The 23509-nt window shown below is 41.8% G+C and overlaps 1 protein-coding gene across 1 annotated transcript in view; it reads right to left on the reverse strand.

The window, feature by feature from the left end:
- Positions 1-3374: 3374 nt before the first annotated feature.
- The window catches only part of IL7R (interleukin 7 receptor), a 35737-nt gene continuing 15602 nt past the window's right edge, over positions 3375-23509 (reverse strand). The window contains exons 3-8 of the mRNA XM_027520333.1: positions 17989-18146; positions 12459-12616; positions 10231-10399; positions 8449-8542; positions 7458-7533; positions 3375-7048 (exon numbers count right to left, since the gene is read on the reverse strand). Coding sequence (XP_027376134.1) covers positions 6545-7048; positions 7458-7533; positions 8449-8542; positions 10231-10399; positions 12459-12616; positions 17989-18146 — 1159 coding nt within the window. The 3' untranslated portion in view covers positions 3375-6544. The remainder of the gene's footprint in view (positions 7049-7457; positions 7534-8448; positions 8543-10230; positions 10400-12458; positions 12617-17988; positions 18147-23509) is intronic.

Here is a 23509-nt window from a genome sequence, read left to right on the forward strand (position 1 = left end):
CCATCTCATCCTCTGTTGTCCCCTTCCCCTCCTGCCTTCAATCTTTCCCAGGATTTGGGTCTTTTCTAATGAGTCAGTTCTTCACATCAGGTTACCAAAGGATTGGAGCTTCAGCTTCAGCATCAGTCCTTCAGTGAATATTCAGGACTGATTTCCATTAGGATTGACTGGTTTGATCTCCTTGCAGTCTAAGGGATTCTCAAGAGTCTTCTGCAACACCACAGTTCAGAAGCATCAATTCTTTGGTGTTCAGTTTTCTTTATAGTCCAACTCTCACATCCATACATGACTACTGAAAAAACATCTTTGACTAGACGGACCTTTGGCAAAGTAATGTCTCTGCTTTTTAATATGCTGTCTATGTTGGTCGTAGCTTTTCTTACAAGGAGGAAGCGTCTTTTAATTTCATGGCTGCAGTCACCATCTGCAGTGATTTTGGAGCCCAGGAAAATAAAGTTTCTCACTGTTTCCATTGTTTCCCCATCTATTTTCCATGAAATGATGGGACCAGATGCCATGATCTCAGTTTTCTGAATGTTGAGTTTTAAGCCACCTTTTCCACTCTTTCACTTTCATCAAAAGGCTCTTTAGTTCTACTTCACTTTCTGCCATAAGAGTGGTGTCATCTGTGTAGGTAAGGTTATTGATATTTCTCCTGGCAATCTTGATTCTAGCTTGTGCTTCACCCAGCCTGGCATTTTGCATGATGTATTCTGCATATAAGTTAAATAAGCAGGGTGACAATATACAGCCTTGACATACTCCTTTCCTGATTTGGAACCAATCTGTTGTTCTATGTTCAGTACTAACTGTTGCTTCTTGACCTGCATACAGATTTCTCAGGAGGCAAGTAAGGTGGTCTGATATTCCTGTCTCTTGAAGATTTTCCTCCAGCTTTTCTAAAAGCTTAGACTGGCATGCCACATGCTTAACCACTGGTCCCACCAGTACTACCAAGGACCATCTCATGCATCACTCAGCATACTCTCTGGACCAAGGATGCAAAGTTAAGGAGATGCCCAAAGACAGCTTCCACTGAAGCATGTGTTGAATGAACTGGCATACTCCACTCTCTCTCTGAGATACTTTGACTCCTATATTGGAACTTGGGTGGTCAGGCTTTCTCCTAGGGCCAAACAAGTAAGATATAAACTCACCCAAGTCAGTTGTGTGTTCCCAAACTCATTTAGGCCTGTTGGACTTTATACTGTAATTACAGGATGCAAGCTGGGGAAATGCAAGTATGCATGGAAAGACTGCTGCTGATCCTGGAAAACTACCTCAAATGGTTTGAAAAGACTCACTGAAGTCATGTTGAAAGGTTATTGCTAGCAAGCAGGGTGGGAAAAGTGATGGTAAAAGACTGGAGTGGAGAGACACTTTAAAAACATATGCATCTACACTTAGGTATCTTGGAAAGTGTTTGAAAATCTTTTTCCATTTTAAAGAAAGCAAAACTAGAAGGAGTAGATGAGGTGCTACTGGCATATGTCACTTAAGAAAGACAATGTGGAACTGCAATCAGTGACCCAGAGGAATAGCCTTGGCCTTGTAGTAAAAAAGGGCTGAATGGGCATGCACTCATATGTTTTAAATTTAAATAAGATATTCAAGGTAGCTATGTATTATTTTTCATGAAAGCGTCCTGTGTCTAACTTAAAGAAATAACCGCCAACACCCTGCTCTTCCCAACTGAGAGAGATAAGGAGACAGCGTCTCCTGTATTTGTAACTCCTCAGATGGTTCAGGGGCTGCCTCAGCTCCATCATTGTTGAACAAGCTGTTTCCTCTGCTGGGAAATGCCCTCTCTCTGCTCCAGGCTCTGTTAGCTGATACTCTCCTACCTACTTTGCACTGGCTTCATGCAACTTCTTCTTGGTTGTTGTTCAGTGGCTCATTTGTGTCTGATTCTTTGTGACCCCATGGACTGCAGCACATCAGGTGTCCCTGTCCTTCTCCATCTCCCAGACTTTGTTCAAACTCATGTCCATTGAGTCCATAATACCATCCAACCATCTCAAGCTCTGTTGCCCCCTTCTCCTCTTGCCCTCAATCTTTCCCAGCATCAGGGTCTCTTCCACTGAGTTGGCTCTTAATATCAGGTGGTCAAAGTATTGGAGCTTCAGCTTCAGTATCAGTCCTTCCAATGAATATTCAGGGTTGATTTCCTTTAGTATTGATTCCTTTTCTGCTCAAATTAGCCAGAGTTAGCTTCTATTGCTTAAAACTAAGGTTCATAATTCATATTTTGACTCATTGCTCTGTACAACATTGTTAATTGTTGCTCTGTGTCTTCGTCCCTGTGCAATTTTGAGCTGGAAATATCCCATTTTATCTCTGTAACCCCATAGTCCGGCCTAGGGCAAAGTAATGCAGAGCAGATTCTCAGTTCAGTTCAGTGCAGTCACTCAGTCATGTCCGATTCTTTACAACCCCATGAATTACAGCACGCCAGGCCTCCCTGTCCATCACCAACTCCCGGAGTTCACTCAAACTCACGTCCTTCGAGTCAGTGATGCCATCCAGCCATTTTATCCTCTGTCGTCCCCTTCTCCTCCTGCCCCTAATCCCTCCCAGCATCAGAGTCTTTTCCGATGAGTCAACTCTTCGCACGAGGTGGCCAAAGTACTGGAGTTTCAGCTTTAGCATCATTCCTTCCAAAGAAATCCCAGGGCTGATCTCCTTCAGAATGGACTGGTTGGATCTCCTTGCAGTCCAAGGGACTCTCAAGAGTCTTCTCCAACACCACAGTTCAAAAGCATCAATTCTTTGGCACTCAGCTTTCTTCACAGTCCAACTCTCACATCCATACATGACCATAGGAAAAACCATAGCCTTGACTAGACAGACCTTTGTTGGCAAAGTAATGTCTCTGCTTTTGAATATGCTATCTAGGTTGGTCATAACTTTCCTTCCAAGGAGTAAGTGTCTTTTAATTTCATGGCTGCAGTCACCATCTGCAGTGATTTTGGAGACCAAAAAAGTAAAGTCTGACACTGTTTCCACTGTTTCCCCATCTATTTCCCATGAAGTGATGGGACCAGATGCCATGATCTTCATTTTCTGAATGTTGAGCTTTAAGCCAACCTTTTTACTCTCTTCTTTCACTTTCATCAAGAGGCTTTTTAGTTCCTCTTCACTTTCTGCCATAAGGGTGGTGTCATCTGCATATTTGAGGTTATTGCAGATCCTCAACAAATTGCTAATTCATTAATTTACAAATGAATGGCTTAACTGATGAAAAAAGTTTCCTATGAAAACCCGAGGCCATAAAATGACAGCAAATGACCCTGCTGTGTCTCCAGTGGCTGAGGAGAAGTGTGGCCCATTCTAGTTAGCATTCTATTCCTATTTCAGGAAGACAAGGGCAGACATAGAGAATTCTGTAGCATTTAATTAAATATATGATTGTAACACACATTGGATACATGTAATATACTTAGCAGCTCTGCAGAATGTTTGTAATGCATGTGGAAGTACACAGTCAAATCACAGACTTTCAGTGTAGTGAACAATGGATATTTTATGGAATACCTTTAAAGAAAAACCACTGGACTGGCAGAAATGCCATCCAATCTGCATCATTCTAGCTATCTGATCACATATGCTCACCATCTTCCTGGCCAGTTCCAAGTCTTGTAGTCTCTCTTGAAATGCTCTAAAAACACAAGTATGTACATCAGAAACAGGCCATACCTGACTTTTCTGAAGCCAATTCCCCTGAAAATCAGAATGAAGGTAAAGTGTCTATCGGGTAAGCCAGGGTCTTCTAGCTTCAGATATGGTTGTTTAATTGACCAATTTTGCTGCCTAATTATCAATTTTCATTTCATGCTGTAAGAACTAACAGTTTACATCTCTGATTTATACACTGTCTCTGACCAGGAGTTTTTCTGTCTTAATGAAATCCCAAAAGGGGTTGGTCAGAACAAATTTGCCATCTTACATTATACATTTTCCCTGAGTACATAATCAAGCATTAGCAGCAGTTATGATTATAAGAGTATGATACATAGATTTTATATAACTCTGGTAACAGAGACATTCACACACTGAATTCAAATGATAATCTACATCAAACAACATTAAAACATTTTAAAGCTGGAGGGAACTTGATCTTCCTTGAGACCTCTCCCTTTCTTTCTTTGAGAGGTGATTTATTTACATGAGGGATACAAAGTTACACCTTCCAGTCCTGACTTGACATGTAAGGTTGAGTAACTTACCTGTCCTGTCCATGTACTAGTTTTCACATAAGGCAAGATAATGATAATAAGTAAATAGGACCTCTGTGACTAAGGTGCAAGAGGGCTAGCTTGTGAGGTTTCCTGTGATAACCTGTTCCTTGAGACTTGGTTCACATTTCTCCAGAAGGTAAAGACCCCACGTCTACCTGTTGGCAAATGTCTCCTGCTCACATGCCAGGCAGATTCTGCTTTTCCTCCACACAGATGGGCACCACTTCTTGTGGCATTTTCCCTGAAAATGTGCCTTCCAACATGGCACTTTAAACATGCCTCCATTACAGCATTTTGTGTTATTATAACCACTCATTTTTTAAAGCTACCTTTTATTAGATATTTAATGGCAGGGTCCCAATCTTGTCTTTGATCACTGTGGCTGGCACAGAGCAAGATTTCCATAAATACATACCAAGAAAACTAAATGGATAATGCTTATGGAAGTGTTTTGAAAAATCACAAAAGCACTGAGCAAATCTAAGGGATTATGGGACTATAGTCATTACTACTGATTCAGAGAAAAGGCCTTGGAAGGCACAATTCTGCACTGATCTGATTATCATTAGGGATCTAAGCCAAAGATAAGGTCTATTAGTCTACTATTTAAAACTCCCTTCAGAGACATCACAAAATAAAACCAACACAAAAATTAAAAAAAATTAAAAACACTTAGTCTCCTACCCAAACAAACTGAAAACAGAACAAAAAAAAAATGCAAAATGTAAACAACAACAAGGACCAACTTCCAAACAACAACATCGATCTTAGACCGGTGTCCTTCTTGGTCTGTGTACACCCAGTGTCAGGGTTTGTTGGGGGTGGTCTGGGGATCTGTTAAAAGGGATCAACTGCACTCCCCTGAGTGCTCTGCTGTCTTGGCTTGAGACAGTCTCTAATTATTTATCTGGACCAAGAAATGCAAGAGGACACACATCATATATTCTCTAAACCTTCAAGAACATGGCCACAATTGGCTTATGCGCAGCATGGGCTTGTAATTCCTTCTCCCTGAAGTTTTTGGCAGCGTTCATACTGGTTCATACTGGTAGAAATTGGGGACAGCAGGTGTATTTGGGTTGGGGAGTCTCTACACGCAGAGGAGAGTTTGCCCTGGCTCGTTGCTCAAATACACCAGTGTTCAGAGTCAGTAAGAGGTTCTTCCATTATCAAGGGAGGCCACTGGGTGGGAGGAGCAAGAGGGTCCTAACAGTAAGTAACAATAGAAATTCTGGGCTTCTAGTTGATTCTCCTTTAAGCACTTGTTAAGAAAAATGGAATAAAATGGGCTTTGTAGCTTTTTGTAGACATGGCCAGGTGCGGTGCTTCATACATCATGAGACCATTCCTCCCTACCATCTTCCTTGTAGCTCTTTTAGTTCCAGAGACCATAGGTCCCCATTTTCCTGGGACATTTCACTTTACAATTATTGTCCTGGAGTGATAACATACAACTTTCCTTTTCACTTGCAAAAGTGACCCAGTTTGGACAATACATTATACCAGGGGTCCCCGACCTCCATAATCTAATGCTTGATGATCTGAAGTGGAGCTGATGTGATCATAACAGAAATAAAGTGCAAAATAAATGCAATGCACTTGAATCATCCTGAAACCATTCCCACCCCCACCGCATCATCCTTGGACAAACTGTCTTCCATGAATCCAGTTTCTGGTGCCAAAGAGGTTGGAGACAACCACATTATAGAGTGACCAGGATCTAGGTGAAGCTTGGCACTGGAGAGTAGGACAGTCCCTGACTGAGGAAGGCATATGACTTGGAAGAGACTCCAGTTAGATTCCTGGGCAGCAAATCTTGATTCTACCTCTTGCTGAGTGGGGAACATGGACAGATTAATTTAAGCCACAGTTTCATCATCTGTGATGCAGGGAATGATGCTAATTGAGCCCACCTCCCAGGATTACTGTGAGGATGCAGAGAGACAAGATGTGCAGAGCGAGTAGCACAGGACTGTGGACATAGTGAGTCCTGATCATGGTATCTAACATTCTGTTCTCCTTTCCCTCTTTCTTCCCTTGCTCCCTTTCTGTCCTCCCCAACTCGCTGCATTTCCTCCATCCTTTCTTTCCCTCTTTCCCTTTTTTCCTTTCTGAAAGAAATGAATCATTGCATTGCCTGAATCAGAATGCCCCTGTCTCCTGCCTCCTACCACAGAAGTGCCGCTTCAGAATCCTGTGACCACATAGAGGGGTCGAATTCAATTTGTTTGTTTGTGCTGTGGGAGAGAGTGGGACTCAGTCATCTTCGTTCATCATGATGGTTCTGATCTTGGGTTTCTTACAACTCATTGGTTTTGGTAGAAGCTGGACATGGTGACATAGGCTTCTTCTTGACTTGATCCCAAGGAAGTGAGGATGGGCTGCCCCTGGGCAACAGGGTTCAATGTCAGGATTCCGGGTTGGAATGGAAACGGAGGGGGCAGGGAGCTGTTTGTAGTTCCAGGTCCGAGGAGCAGGTCCTGGTACACTAGAGGTCTGCTCTTGCCACCTTCCCTGCCATTAGGAGACCTGGAGGAGAGGAGCCCAGGGGCATCACACACACTGGCATTCCCAGCCAGGCATCTGAATGGTGACTCTCCTCTGAAAATTTTAGGGGTAATGCCTGCTTGCTCGGAGGGCCAGCTGGGACCCTGCATCCCGGCTCTGAACCTCTGCTTGTCACTCTCTTCTGGCTGTGGAGGAAGAGGGTCTTGCAGGAAGCCTTCTGCTTCATCTTTAGCTTGAATGCCATCCACCTTATGAATCTGGCAGTCCAGGAAACTTTCAGGATTGAAACTCACATTCAAATTCTGCATCAAAAAAGAGAGAAGACATTAAGACTGCACCAGACAGATATATCACCAAATGATCTGTTTAGGAAAAGAGCTAAAGAACTTTCTGACAAGGGTTTACAGGGAATGTCAGAGAACTACCCACGTTCTAGCTGCCTCTGCCTCTGGAGGTGTTGTGACATTTCAGCATCTAAAGTGACCACTTGCCATGCCCTCCATCCCTGGGGGAGCCCAGGAAATTCTGAGACTTGTATTGCATTTTAGCTTCCTACTTCTAGAAACCTGCCATTGGCATCATTTGAGGGACTCTAGTTATCTGATGCACAAAAGACCAGCACCTGAGGTTCAGCCTGTCCGAATCCTACAATGTCATTCTTGGCTATTGGGATGCTTTTGACAGAGTGACAGAAGTATCAGAAGCACTCACTTTTTTTGGTTTCTTGCACAGTTGTTCCAGAGTCTTCTTATGATCAGGGAGACTGGGCCATATAATAGGTTTAATTCTGAAATAAGAGGACATGGACAATAAAATGAAGGAGTAGGGAGCAGACACATGAATCTTCCCACTTATTCTGAGCTAGCAGTCAGAAGAACAGATTTTTTCCCTTGGCTCTGCCACACTATGTGGATGACCTTGAACAAATGACCTGCTTTCTCTGGGCCTCAGTGTCACATTGGTCCATGGAGAGGTTGGACCAGAGACCGTGGTCAGTGATCTACTCTGTGAACAAGACAAGAACAATATACCCCTGGGAATGAGCCCCAGAGAAAAGGGACAATGAGACTCGGCAATGGTGTAGCTGTGAAAGTAAAATATGATCTGCTCATCTATTTTCCACAATAGGCATTGTCATTTTACTCATCTCTTCACTGGTAGCAACTCCTCTGTGCTGATTTTGGTGGAAGAGAGATGTATTTTCTAAGTTGCCCAGGGAAATTGCTTTAGGTTGGTACTTTCCAAACTGGAGTATCTTGGGGATGTGTGACACTCTGAGGACATCTTGCCAAGACATTAATAACCTGATGGGTCGTGTCTAAATGATGAAACAAGTATGGCCTTCTCATGGGGCAGAAGGCAAAAGGGCCTTGAGTTTGTGTGCTGAAGACTTCAAAAACATCTGCCTTTCCCAGGGTGCCTTCGCTTGCACAAACATTCTGGAGGGATGACTCTTAGTCTCTTAGGACACTTTAGCAGAAAGGTTTGAGGGGAGGGCTTGTCTTGTGTTCAGTTTATATATTTTTACCTCTTGTGAAATTAACTATGGAAATTCACCAGTGCCTGAGGATGAGGATGGGCACTGTAATTCCTGAAATACCTTATTTCCCTTTGTAGTTTTCTTATCCATAAACAGGATTAGAGCTCTGTCTGAAATCCCAAATAACCATAACCACTCTCTTGATTAGCAAAAGAAATTCACCTTTTTTTCCATAAGACACAGGCCAGAGTGACCATCAGAGCCACAGAGAAGAAGCTCAGAATGCTGATAGTTAGTAACACAGGATCCGTCTCCCCTGGAAGGCAAGGACAGATCTTGGTTAGTAGTTGTTAAGCATGTGATGGGGAAGACTTTCAGAATGCTTTGAATTTATTGAATAACTTGAGCCCATTTAATATTTCTTAAAAGTTGCTTTTCAGTAAAAAGGATGATGTACTGGCTTTTATGGGGGAATTTTAGCTTCAGTAAGTGGCACTGTTGCTGAAATTCAGCCTCTGTTTACTGGTGCTGAATAGAAACACGGAGTGTTTTGGGTGAATTAGAAAAGATAGATTTTATTGTTTTGCCAGGCAAAGGGGGTCACAGTGGGCTAATGCCCTCAAGACTATGTGACCTGCCTTGAATGGGAGAATGAGAAGTCTTATAGTAATCAAAGAGCAGAACATGATCAGCTTGTGGACATTCTTCTGATTGGTTGGTGATGAGGTAATGGGGAGTCAGCATCACAACCTTCTGGGTCCAATCAGTCTAGGATCTATGTTCTGGAAGTTGGCAGTTTTCATCTGGTGGAGATCTGTTTCCTGTTAAAAAACAACTTGGGAATGTGTGTCAGGGCTTTACCTGTATCTTTCAGGAAACTGTGAGTTGCTAATTCTGCTGTGTGGTGGATTTGTAACCTAAATTGTTTCCAGTTCACCAGTTCAGCGGCTTCCCAGGTGGCTCAGTGGTAAAGAATCTGCCTGCCAATGCAGGAGACATGGGTTCAATCCCTGTGTTGGGAAGATTCCCTGAGGAGGAAATGGCTACCCACTCTAGTATTCTTGCCTGGAAAATCCTATGGACAGAGGCACCTGGCAGGTTACAGTCCATAGGTTCACAAAGAGTGGGACATGACTGAACGTTCATGCACATCCCAGCCCAACAGCTATTTTATGTTTCTACATCTTTACATGTGCCAATTGTTAACTCTTGAGTCAGTCTTTTACTTCAAAAGACAAGGACACAGGGGCTTGTACACGGTTTCAGCACTGACTTAGGTGACCAGGCCCAGAACAGCTGTTACTTGAAATTTAAAAGGGACTCAGCATTAAAGATAGAAGTACCCCCTGCCTGACTCCCACCATCATGAGAAAGAAGCTACAAGCGAGGGATAATAAGGGGATGCTCTTCCCTAAAGTGGCTTCAGAAATTCCCAGGGTGATGAGAGGAGGCTAGTATGGCAGAGTGGTTCCGCTCACCCCCCAAAGGGAAGGTATATGGGGGGGGTGCTTTGGGTCCCCAGTGGTCTGCCTGAGCTGTGTTCTTTGGTTCTTGTGGATGTTGTCAGTTCTTAGACCCCTGGGATATCTTCATTCTTCTAGAAAAAGAGGCATGGGAAAGCCACATCAGCCTACCGATCTGCCATCTGCAAAGGTATTCCCTAGAAGGACCTTAGAGATATGGGGCATTGGGATCCCAGTCTGAACTGGTAAAACTAGAGGCAGTGGTGGTGTTTTTGTGCAGAACAAGAGGCTCCCCAGGAGCTCCTAGGGACAGTAGAGTCCTGACAGCCTGTATCAGCTGAGCAGCTACTAACAGTCCTACTCCCACTCTGTCTGCATTCTTCACAAAGGGGCAAAGACGGCAAGTCATTTTTCAAAGAAAGTGTAAGAATGCCCTCTGGGAGTCCTAACTTGCGGGTTCAGTTCATTTTCTGGCTCTCACTGTCACTCACACACTTTGACAGGTAAAGTACAGGCGGAACAAGTTCTAGTCATGTCTCACCTGTGCCGTTGGTCTCCGGAGTTCTAAAGTGGAAACTTGGACTCCATTCACTCCAGAAGCCTTCAAAATAGTTGGCGTAAGGGATGGACCGAACTTTAATCTCATACATGGCATTGGGTTGTAGTTTTCTCTGTAGGAGTGTCAGCTTGGTACTGGTTAAATTCACACGCTGAGGAGCAAAAAAGGCACTACATTTTTAAGGTGGAAAAAGAGGCGCTGGCCATGTCTCCCAAATCATTTTGAGCTGAGTGTCTTATGTCATGTGGGCACTATCTTGAGGCTGTCTCACATTAGTTAGACAAGGGCTCTGATGTGGTGGGGTCAGCAGCAGAACTGGGGCAGAACAAGCATGTGAGCTCACAAATGATGCTGCAGGTGGTCAAGGAGGGCAATGAGGCAATGGGTCTCTATCTTCATTCAGGTGAGTTGGGCTCTCCCACTCCGGTATCAGTCACTCCCAGGCTCCCACCTTACTTTCTATACTCCAGTATCTTCTTTTTCTTTCTCTCCCTTTTCATATCCCAAGGAGAGATGAAAGGGAATGGTAAGATTATTGAGCATGAATCATTTTCCTCTGGAGAGATGTAATTTTTCATTATGAACAAATACAGAGACACAGTCTTTCCAACACCGCCTATCATCCTTAAGAGGAAAAAGTGCTCTATCAATTTGATGGGGACGAAGTAATGCCCATTGTTATTTACTTTTGTATTTATTGGATTGTTGGTTTTTTTATACTGATTTAAATTATATATTTCCTATTTCATGAGACATTTCCAATTTCCTTACTAATTTTTCTATCATCCTTATTTGTCCTTTTCTCAATATTTTATAAGACATCTTTATATTTTTAAGAATACTAACCATCTGTCAGTTGTATGTGTGGTAATTTAAACCTAATTTCTAATTTGCTTTACAATTTTGATTATTGTATGTGCTGATACTTATAAACACTTATTTTTATATAGTTACATGTTTCCATGTTGTGCTTTCTTTTACTGCTTTTATGCTCAGAATGTTCTTCTTCATCTTAGGATTATATAAACATTTATCCATAAACTTTTTAGCCTGTTTGGAGTTTCACTTTTACATGATTTCTTTAAATCATCTTCTATTTTAATTTTTTTGTTATATGGGGCAAGTTAAGCATTAAACTTAATTTTTCCCAGTTAACTGATTGTCCTGGTACCATTTATTCAGAATTATTCCTTTCTCTGCTTTCCCACTGATGGAATTTTCAGATAAACGCCAGAAGGGGACAGGCTCAAGGGCTCCTACTAGTTTGTGTGTGTTGTGTCAATGGAGATAGAAGGAGGTCTGGGGTGGGCATTATACTTATGGAAGTAGTTTATAGTAGCAAATTGCAAACACAAAAGACTGATCATGGCCTGAGAAAAGAAAATAGTATGGATAAGTAGGATCTCTTTCCCCCTGAGAAAGCAACTGTTATCTGTCTTCTATCAGTGTGGTACAAAAAGGATGAAAGTTAAGCCAGTGACTCCAGAGGAACCTGAAGCCCTGAGACCTTCTAATTCTCTTCCATTTTCTCCTCAATACAGATTGTGGAGCCAGTCAGACCATCCCAACTGCAGCGACTCATGGAGTCTAAATAACCCTCCAGCTTATAAGGATGAAAATTAAGCTGTTACTTCAAGGATTTAAGAACTCAGACTTGAAAAAATTGAAGGACATATTGCATCTCCTCTCCTACTTACTTCAGGCTGTTTCCACAACTCCATCAAACCAGATCGTGGCTACAACATGGTGACTTGTCTTTCTTTTTATTTTTTTGCCTGGTTTGCCTGTGAGAGTTGTGCTAAATGTGATTCTTTTTCAGGCTCCCAAATAGAGAGGATGAATGTGGTCTCAATCCATAATGGTTAATCGTTAAGAAACATTATAAAGACAAAAAATAGGGCAAGGAAAAAAATGAGAGCTAGGACAAGAATGCGCCAGAGAAGATTCAGGTTTTGTGAAGCCTAAACCTTTTACACTTTGGGGAGATTTTTAAATAAAAGGTTCATTTCAAGCATAAAATTTCTAGGGACCTTTCTCAGGTAAAGGTACCTCTGAGATTGTAAAACACATAGCATTAAGAAGTTCCTATTTTATTGTTTTATATATTTTATAGTTTTTACTTTAATCTATACATATAACTTACTTATTAAGATACTTTTATACACATCTGCATAAATTTTACAATGCATAAATGTAGTTGACCTACATACCATCCAATTATTTTCATTTTTTTCCTGACGGTAGGCTACCTCATGTATTAATACTTTCACATACTTCTTCTGCAAGTGTGATGTATTAAATGTCACCACAAAGTCATTTGCTCCCTCACGATAGACGACTCTGACGTCAAAAGGAGCTTCAGGTTTAACTGGAAAGGAAAAAGAAATAAGGTCATTCTATAGGGTAATCAAGGAAACAAAAATTTTAAAGTTCACCTACTCTGAAAATCACATTCCTTTCTTGGGTCAGTAAAAAACATTTCTTATTCTTCCCAGTTCAAAGCATGACTCCCTTGAAGTTGGGTGTGGTCTTGTGAAGGATGTGGGTGGAAGTGATGTGTACCATCTCCCATCCTGATCCAGAAACCCCATATGCATGACTACCTGCTGGATCCCCTTCTGCTACTTGGCATCATAGGTGGAAGAGAGTGGAGCCACAGGATGAAGGAATCCTGAATGTCGCTTAAAGGAGCACCTCCCACAGGTTAGAAACACCCATTTTGGCTCTCACATCAGCAAGAAAAAAACTCTATTGGAGAAATCTGTTTTAGGGCTTATTAGTTACAGTTGCTGGTACTGATTTTACATGAAAACACATTCTCTTCCCCTTTTGAGTACTAGAGACCTTATTACCAACTACCCCAAAGCAGGAGTATTTGAACTTTGAGTATTCATTATTCCAATGAAACTGGGGGCCTTATACACCTAATCTCAGCTACATGGAAGCTGGGTGTTTGCATCCCAGCCCTGGCTCATAACTTTCAGTGTGACTTCAGGCTGCCCACTCCTTCAGTCTTGTTTGCATTAGCTCTAAGTTCCTCTCTGGCTTCTTCCTTCTGCATACCTGCCTAGGATCACAGGCATTAGATATGAAATGTTGTTGGAGGAAGAGATATTATTTCAGGTTGAACAAATTCTGAGAAAGGTACTGAAATCCTAGGAGTGCATGTCTGTCAGGCTACCTCCCACCCTTGACTTGGGGCTTCCCTATCTTGACCTCTTTGCTGGTCTTTCACCAATGCCTGGGAAGTTAGTTGTCTAGGGATGGGACAGCTACTTGTTTGAATGGCTGATTTCAGACAGAGCTTGGGGGTTGCACAGGTTAAAATCTAACCTAAACTTATTGCTCGTGAGAGAGTGTGTGTTCATCACAATTTCACTCAGTAGATTGAGCTGGATTTCAGGCTATGTGAGCTGGGCTTTAAGACTGACTTACTGACCCATTAAATGAGCTCACATGTTGAAGTTTAACTCTCTTGTCATAATCACTTGCTTGTAGTGGTGGTTGCCTAAGTGTTTCCAGCCTTGATTCCCCTAGACGTACTGAAAAAGAGGAAGTGGTTCTTTCTTTATCCTTGGATATCTTGTGCAAGAGCAAGTTTACTCTTTTTTACCCTCAGAGGTACTATAAAAAGGCAAGATATCCCAAAGGGAAGCAGGAGGAAAGGCAGTGGGTGTAGAGAAACAGGCCAACAGAGAAGACTGTCAGCCCCCTGACACCAGCCAAGCCAGTTCCTTCTTGCCATTCAAGGCAGTGATTAAAAGTCACATTCTCAACAAAACCTCTGATACCGAATTCCTTGCCTCATTCCCATCTCCCAAGGCCTCTCAGTAATGGAAGAATTGAGAGAAGAACAGACCAATGTTGATTATACACATACTCAGTGTCAAGTTTACTTACACCATCTCGTGTCAATGATTACTCAAAGCCACTATTGCTCAGTCGTGTCCGACTCTTTGCGACCCCATGGACTGTAGCCTACCAGGTTCCTCCATCCATGGGATTTTCCAAGCAAGAGTACTGGAGTGGCTTGCCATTTCCTTCTCCAGGGGATCTTCCTGACCCAGGGATTGAATCCAGGTCTCCCGCATTGTAGGCAGATGCTTTACCGTCTGAGCCACTGGGAAATACCCTAAGCCACTATACTGATGAGGAAACTAAGAGGTTAATTAGCTCCAATAAGAAGTTCCAGGCCCTAGTTCAGATGAGTTGAAAGAGAGTGTTAGTCATTGAGTCATGTCCGACTTTTTGCAACTCCATGGATTGTAGCCGTCAGACAGCTTCTCTGTCCATGGAATTCTTCAGGCAAGAATACTAGAGTGGGTAGCCATTCCCTTCTCCAGGTGATTTTCCTGGCCCAGGAATCAAACCCAAGTCTGCTAGGGTGTAAATCTAAATCTGTTTCATTCTGAGTCTCGCTCTCCTTCAGTTGATTTATTTTTAATAAATTTTTATTTATTTTTTTTACAGTAATTCCTTATTGATTATCTATTTTAAATAAAGTAGTGTGTACATGTCAATCCCAACCTCCCAATCTATTCTTCCTCCTCACACTTCCCACCTGGTGACCATAAATCTATTCTCTAAGTTCATTCTGTGAGTCTCTTTCTGTTTTGTAAATAAGTTCATTTGTATGGAGAACAGTATGGAGGTTCCTTCAAAAAGCTAAAAATAGAGCTACCATATGAGCCAGCAATCCCACTCCTGGGTATACATCCAGAGAAAAGCTTGGTTTGAAAGGATACATACACCCCAGTGTTCATTGCAGCATTGTTTATAATCAAGACATGGAAGCAATCTAAATGTCCATTGACAGATGAATGGATAAAGATGTGATACATATACACAATGGAATATTACTCAGCCATTAAAAAGAGTGAAATAATGCCATTTGCGGCAACACAGATGGCCCTGGAGATGATCATACTAAGCGAAGTAAGTCAAACAGAGAAAGACAAATGCGTGATAGCACTTATATGTGGAATCTAAAAAAAAAAAATCGATACAAATGAACTTGCTCTCCTTCATTTAGCTTTCATTTCTGTGCCTCACTCTCTCCCACAGGCTTGCTCAGGCTCTCCCACACAGGTCTGCTTCTAGCCTCAAGGATGCATTTGAGCAAAAAGATGTTCATTCCTCAAGCAACATTTAAAAAACTTCATTTATTCTTGACACAACCTGAACTATTATATCAATTTACCTTGACAAGAAAAGGAGAGAAATAGAAAACTGTCCCTCCAGACATACTGGGGGCTCACACCCAGAGAAGGGAGTGTAAGTGACAGGGCAGCTGGCTTCTGGGGAGCTGGGCTCTGGGGAGTAATCAGAAGCATCCAATTTCAGTTTAGTTAAATGACAGTTCTAGTAAAGAGATGTCACATTAGGAACCAGAAGAAGACGCTACGGGGAGACATGTCTTCACCACCACTCATCCTTGCCCGGCTGTGCTTTCTGAAGCCCTGAGGTGCTCATACCACCCCTTCACAGACCCATGCTACCAGTGGGGTGCACATGCTGTCTCTGCCCTGGCCCCTCAGAGGAGGCAACCGGTCAGGTTTGCTGTCTGCTGGGTGGCATGGAATGTGGACTTCTAAAAGCGCTGGGTATATGAAATTTGGGGGCTTCCCAGGGGACAGGGTGCCATCAGGAGCCTGGGAGTGTGCCCTGAGTGTTCATAGGCTCTAGCTCTAAGAGGCCTGTGAGTCCTATGAGCTGGGTAGGTTTCTGTAGGAAAGGGCTCTCCTCTGGGGTTCCAGGACTCTGGCACAGGACAGAGTCTCTGCCCTCTCTGCCTGCTCTCCAGGACTGAACATGGATTTGCAATGTAAATGGTGAACCTTTAGATATAGTGCCCTGTGCACAAACCGAACATCCATCCATAGAGGCCAAGCCTCCAAATGACCAAAATGCAGCTTGCTTGTGTCCCAGACTCAGAGACACCCAGTCATGCCACCCATCTGAGACACTCACACTGGTTGTGTCTACAGCCTCTTTTCTACTCTACTTCTGCTTTTTCACATGATGCTTGTTCACACATGAAACTTCTGTGTTCACTCTTTATCATCTTCCATCTTAGTGGTACAAAGCTGAGAACTAGGCTCCAAGTTTCTCTTTGTCGTCTCTAATGACTATTACTCCCTTACCTTAATTTTCTTTCAGAAGGGTGAAGGAAGGGGTTGCAAATAGGGAGAGACAGAGCCATAGTATTTAAAACCAGCAAAAATAAATAAATAAATAAAAAGGCACCCTTCAATCACTTTGAATAGTTTCCCCCTACATGTGTTGTTTCACTTGTCAATTTCCACAGGCAGAATGAATACAAGAAGTTAGGATTCCATTGCACCAACATATCAAAACTGGCTTAGACATTTCCCCTCCACCAGGGTATCTCTGAGGTTTTGAAGAAGAACCTTAGTCACCTCAGTGTCATAAATCTGTAAGTAATGGGAAAAAAACGTTTTGTGTCTATACTCCCAATCTATCAGGTTGATTTATTTGTTTGGTAACTGAATGGAGAACTGGTAATTAATACTGACGTAACTTGGCTTCCAGGTGGTTTTGTGGTAAAGAGTCTGCCTACCAATGAAGTAGACATGAGTATGACCCCTAGGTCAGGAAGAACCCCTGGAGAAGGAAATGGCACTCCATCCATGGGATTACCCAGGCAAGAATACTGGAGTGGGTTGCCGCTTCCTTCTCTGGGGAATCTTCCCTGACCCAGGAATTGAACCCCTGTCTTCTGCTTGGCAGGAGGATTCTTTACCATGCGCCACCTTGGAAACTCCTTTAAAGACATGACTAACATTTCAATCAGTAGACTGAATAAAATGGATTACTCTCTAAGATCTGGTAGCCCTTATTCAATCAGATGAAGGCATTAAAAGTAAGGACTGAGAATCCCTGAAGAAGAAGCAATTCTGTCCTAAGAATATAACATAGAATCACTACTTGAGTTTCAAGACTTCCTGGTCTGCCCTCTGGAATTTCAGCTCTTTCCTGTCCTCTGAAATATCCACTCTTGCTTGAATTTTTAGCCTTCTTGGTCACCCTATAGGCTTTAGACCTTCCAGCTCCTACAACCATGATGGTTGATTCCTTAAAATAAATTTATTTTTCTCATCTCTCCACCCCTTCTCTCTCTATCTTATTGTTTCAGTTTCCTCTGGAGAATTCTAACACAAAAGGCATATTTTTATGTATGGCTGAATCCCTTCACTGTTCACTGGAAACTATCACAACATTGTTAATCAGCAATACTCCAGTGAAAAATAAAAAGTTCTTTTTTTTTTTTTTTAAAAGGTATATTTACTTAAAAAAACAACTTGGTAATTTAGCTAAACACATTCAGAATATAGTAGGCATATGGGAGAAGATTATAAGGAATTCAGGAAAAGGTAAAGTGAGGTAGGAAAGGATGTGAGTCAGTAAAGTACTTGAGGCCCAGCTCCAGCTAGACACTTCAAACAGATGAACGCTTCCTGCAGGCTGTGAGTGCCAGTCACCCTTTTCCATAGCTGAATTTGAAGACCCTCAGAGTTCCCTCACAGTAAGAATTAATAACATCAGCTTCAAACTTTCATTTCTCTTAAAAATTATGTGCATTAGAGAATTTGATCTTTTCTATTGTAAACAGTTTTCATGATTTGTTCACTTTTAACATCCCAAAACTTTAGACACAGATATCTGTCTGTCTTCAGATATCAGAAAAATGACAACATATCCCCACGTACAACTTCTTACCTATCTTGACTATGTTCACTTTTCTGCAAGTCATGTTCTTTTTTTCAAGCTTCACACATATTTTACTGTCTCCAATCAGTAAGAATTTCTTTGTCTTGAGGAAATACCTCTCTTGCAGTTTATTAAAATTCAGGCAATCTATATCCAAAAGCGCCCCACTGTAAAAACAAAAAAGGAATTTGTCTTAATTCAAGTATCATTGTATAGAATGGAATAGCGTCACATCTACATTTCAGTTGTGTGGCTTTAAATTTGTCCATAGAGTAGATCCACATTTGAGAGTTCAGTTCAGTTCAGTTCAGTCGCTCAGTCATGTCTGACTCTTTGTGACCCCATGGGCTGCAGCACACCAGGCCTCCCTGTCTATCACCAACTCCCAGAGTTTACTCAAACTCATGTCCATTGAGTCAGTGATGCCATCCAACCACCTCATCCTCTGTCACCCCCTTCTCCTCCCGCCTTCAGTCCTTCCCAGCATCAGGTCTTTTCAAATGAGTCAGTTCTTTGTATCAGGTGGCAAAAGTATTGGAGTTTCAGCTTCAGCATCAGTCCTTCCAGTGCACACCCAGGGCTGATCTCCTTTAGGATGGACTGGTTGGATCTCCTTGCAGTCCAAGGGACTCTCAAGAGTCTTCTCCAACACCACAGTTCAAAAGCATCAATTCTTCAGTGCTCAGCTTTCTTTATAGTCAAACTCTTGCATCCATACATGACCACTGGAAAAACCATAGCCTTGACTAGATGGACCTCTGTTGACAAAGTAATGTCTCTGCTTTTTAATATGTTGTTTGAGAGAGAGAGAATTAAAATAAAATAGCTTTTTGCTGCCATTCTAATGTGCTCATTTACTCAAGCTCTAGATGTAAGTGAACCTGAAATAGTCAAACATGTGCATGAAAATAATGAAACATTCTTAACTTTTAGACTTGATCATTAGAAGATAAATAGTTTGTTTAGGTGGGAAGCTAATTTCTTTTTCTTTTTTTTTTGATGTTCTGCAGAAATATATTGAAAAAAATAATGCATGTAAAGAAATATTGACAAAAAAGTTTAAATTAATCTAAAGGATTATATACAAGAAACCATATACACTACAGGGATTTCCCTGATGGTCCAGTGGTTAACAGTCTGTCTTCCAATGCCAGGGATGCAGATTCAGTCCCTGTTTGAGGAACTAGTAATAGGCTCCCACCTGCCCTGGGGCAGCTGGACCCTCGGGCCAAAAGTACTGAGGCTGCACATCACAACTAAAGCCCAGTGCAGTCATAAAATAAAATGTGTGTGTGTGTAAATCACTCAGTCGTGTCTGACACTTTGCAACCCCATAGACTGTAGCCCGCCAGGCTCCTCTGTCCATGGGATTCTCCAGGCAAGAATACTGGAATGGGTTGCCATTTCCTCCTCCAGGGAATCTTCTTGACCCAGGGATTGAACCCAGGTCTCCCAGATTGCAGGTAGAATCTTTACTGTCTGATCCACCAGGGAAAAACAACCCCTGCCCCCCACCTACCCCACATATAAGTAAATATTAAAAAAATACACTTAATAGGTAATTTTGGAATTTTTATAGGTAATTTTGGCTGAGTTCCACTTTTAATTGATCAACAAATTGTTAAATCAACTCTTCTCCCTATGCTTCTTGGATTAAATGCTCTAGGAACTGAATTCTGTCACTTCTGTGATCTCCTATTCCCTAAAAGATCAGACTTTCAGGAAATGCAAGGAAAAAGAATGTTGCCTACAATGCAGCTCCATCTAAAGCTCCAAATTGTACTCTTTCAAAAAATTCTTCCAGGGGTGGAACCCACATCTCCTGTGTCTCTTACACTGCAGGCAAATTCTTTACTACCGAGCCAACAGGGAAGCCTACATGTACACCCTGCTGTATTAAAAATAGATAACCAGCAAGGACTTACAGTATAGCATGTGGAACTCTGCTCAGTGTTATGTGGCAGGCTGGATGGGAGTGGAGTTTGGGAAAATGAATACATATGTATGTAAGACTGAGTCCCTTTGCTGTTCACCTGAAGCTATCACTGTTTATTAATCAGCTAAATCTCGATACAAAAAGTTTTTAAAGTATGTTCCAGTTCCAGAATAGCTTATATCACACTAACCCCAACAAAAATCTACAATAAACTTTAAACAAGATATTTTTGAAAATACTATTTAAAAGCATTGGAGAATAATAAAAAATAAGCAGAAACTAAAGGGAATTTAATTCTTTGGAAAGGGGTGGGTTAGATCCTTCTATGTTGTTTGTTTTGTTTTATCTAAGGATACTTTGTGGTGGGCATTTAGAATCTAATAGAAGGCCACCTGATCTGCATCTTGAGAAATCTGTATGCAGGTCAGGAAGCAACAGTTAGAACTGGACATGGAACAACAGACTGGTTCCAAATAGGAAAAGGAGTACGTCAAGGTTGTATACTGTCACCCTGCTTATTTAACTTATATGCAGAGTACATCATGAGAAATGCTGGGCTGGAAGAAACACAAGCTGGAATCAAGATTGCCGGGAGAAATATCAATAACCTCAGATATGCAGATGACACCACCCTTATGACAGAAAGTGAAGAGGAACTAAAAAGCCTCTTGATGAAAGTGAAAGAAGAGAGTGAAAAGGTTGGCTTAAAGCTCAACGTTCAGAAAACAAAGATCATGGCACTTGGTCCCATCACTTCATGGGAAATAGATGGGGAAACAGTGGAAACAGTGTCAGACTTTATTTTTTTGGTCTCCAAAATCACTGCAGATGGTGACTGCAGCCATGAAATTAAAAGACGCTTACTCCTTGGAAGGAAAGTTATGACCAACCTAGATAGCATATTCAAAAGCAGAGACATTACTTTGCCAATAAAGGTCTGTCTAGTTAAGGCTATAGTTTTTCCTATGGTCATGTATGGATGTGAGAGTTGGACTGTGAAGAAGGCTGAGTGCTGAAGAATTGATGCTTTTGAACTGTGGTGTTGGAGAAGACTCTTGAGAGTCCCTTGGACTGCAAGGAGATCCAACCAGTCCATTCTGAAGGAGATCAGCCCTGGGATTTCTTTGGAGGGAATGATGCTGAAGCTGAAACTCCAGTACTTTGGCCACCTCATGCGAAGAGCTGACTCATTGGAAAAGACTCTGATGCTGGGAGGGATTAGGGGCAGGAGGAGAAGGGGATGACAGAGGATGAGATGGCTGGATGGCATCACTGACTCGATGGACTTGAGTCTGAGTGAACTCTGGGAGTTTGTGATGGACAGGGAGGCCTGGCGTGCTTCAATTCATGGGGTTGCAAAGAGTCGGACACGACTGAGCGACTGAACTGAACTGAACTGAACTGAGAAGGCCACAGTTCCACTGTCTTAAGTTACAGGACAGAATTTCATTTGGCCTGAATGGCTGGGTATTTTTAAGGGGGAAAAGCCTAGAAATGAGGAAGCTTTAGAGATAGAAGACACGGGGTTTATAGGTAAACTCTGCTTAAATTATTATATGTCCCCTTAATTATGCTAATGTGGAGGAAGCTCCAAGGAAACTGTGAAAATAGCTAGATAGTTCTAGAAAGAACTAAACAGATATTTTTGGTGCTGCCTGAGAAGAAAAATTTGGAGATTAATCTGTCTAATTAACAGAGTAACTAATTAAGTGAGTAACAGAGTTAAAATTAATGCTTGCCAGAGGAAGTTAGGGAGAAGGCAATGGCAACCTACTCCAGTACTCTTGCCTGGAAAATCCCATGGATGGAGGAGCCTGGTGGGCTGCAGTCCATGGGGTCGCTAAGAGTCGGACACGACTTCACTTTCACTTTCACTTTCATGCTTTGGAGAAGGAAATGGCAACCCACTCCAGGGTTCTTGCCTTGAGAATCCCAGGGAGGGGGAGCCTGGTGGGCTGCAGTCTATGGGGTTGCACAGAGTCGGACATGACTGAAGTGACTTAGCAGCAGCAGCAGAGGAAGTTATCGAAACCCAATAAATAAATAAACTACCTTATTTTCAAAAGCACCCTTCCTACATTCAAAACCTGTTGCAAAAGCGCAGAAAAAGAAAAACATGACACATAGTCAAGACAAAAGGCAGTCAATGGAAATTGACCCTAAGATGACTCGGATATCGGAACCAGCAGAAAAGGACTTTTTAGCAGCTTTTGTAAATATGTTTAAGGGCTAAACAAAAAATGCTATCATAATTATTGAACAAATGTATAACTTTAGTGGAGAAGTGGAAACTAGAAAAGAGAGCAAAATGAAAATACTATAATTGACAAGTACAAATTTAAAGTTTTAAAGGATGGCCTTAATAGCAGATAGAAGATGGCAGAAGCAGAGGTTGGTGAAGTTGAAGATAGATTAATAGAAAATATTCAGTCTGAAACAACAGAAACAAAGTCTTGTTGACCTGTGGGACAATATCAAGGGGACAAATAAATATGCAATTAGAGTTTCAGAACAAAAAGAGAGAAAGAATTTGGCTGAAAAATACTTAAAGAAATAATATTCCCCAAATTCCAAAATGTCGGAAAGCATATCAACTTCTGGGCTTAAAAAACTCAGCCAATTCAAGCAGAGTAAGTACAAAGGAAACCATATCTAGGGACATCATGGTAAAATGACTGAAAAGCAAAGGCAAATAAATCTTGAAAGCATGCAGAGAAGTAGATCACTTCTCATCAGAAATTATGTGACCCAGAAGACATTGGAATAATATATTTAAGACTCTGGAAGGGGAAAAGTTGTCTGCTTTGAATCCTTATAATATAAAATATTCTTCAATAATGAAGGCAAAATAAGGATATTTCTAGCTATATAAAAGTTCAGATAAGTTGTTTTAGGAAGTTCCTTAGACCAAAGGGAAATAATACTAGGTGGAATTTCAGATCTATAGGAAGCAATTGCTGCTGCTGCTGCTGCTGCTAAGTCGCTTCAGTCGTGTCCAACTCTGTTCGACCCTGTAGACTGCAGCCCACCAGGCTCCCCCGTCCCTGGGATTCTCCAGGCAAGAACACTGGAGTGGGTTGCCATTTCCTTCTCCAATGCATGAAAGTGAAAAGTGAAAGTGAAGTTGCTCAGTCGTGTCTGACTCTTAGCAACCCCATGGACTGCAGCCCACCAGGCTCCTCCATAGGTGTACCATAATAAATATAAAAAACACCACCTATTTTCTTTTCATAAATTCTTTAGAGATAAAGATTGTTCAGGACTTCCTTGGCAGTCCAGTAGTTAAGACTCTGTGCTCCCAATGCCAGAGGGACAGGTTCAATCCCTGGTCAGGGAACTAAGATCCTGCATGCCACACAGTGTGACCAAAAAAAAAAAAAGATTTTAAAAAACAAATAATAACTAAATAGACATTTCTCCAAAGAAGACATACAAAGGGCTAACAAACACATGAAAAGATGCTCAACATCACTCATTATCAGAGAAATGAAAATCAAAACCACTATGAGGTACCATTTCACATCAGTCAGAATGGCTGCGATCCAAAAGTCTACAAATAATAAATGCTGGAGAGGTTGTGGAGAAAAGGGAACC

Source organism: Bos indicus x Bos taurus, chromosome 20 (genome assembly GCF_003369695.1).
Source record: "Bos indicus x Bos taurus breed Angus x Brahman F1 hybrid chromosome 20, Bos_hybrid_MaternalHap_v2.0, whole genome shotgun sequence".
NCBI classification, from domain to species: domain Eukaryota; kingdom Metazoa; phylum Chordata; class Mammalia; order Artiodactyla; family Bovidae; genus Bos; species Bos indicus x Bos taurus.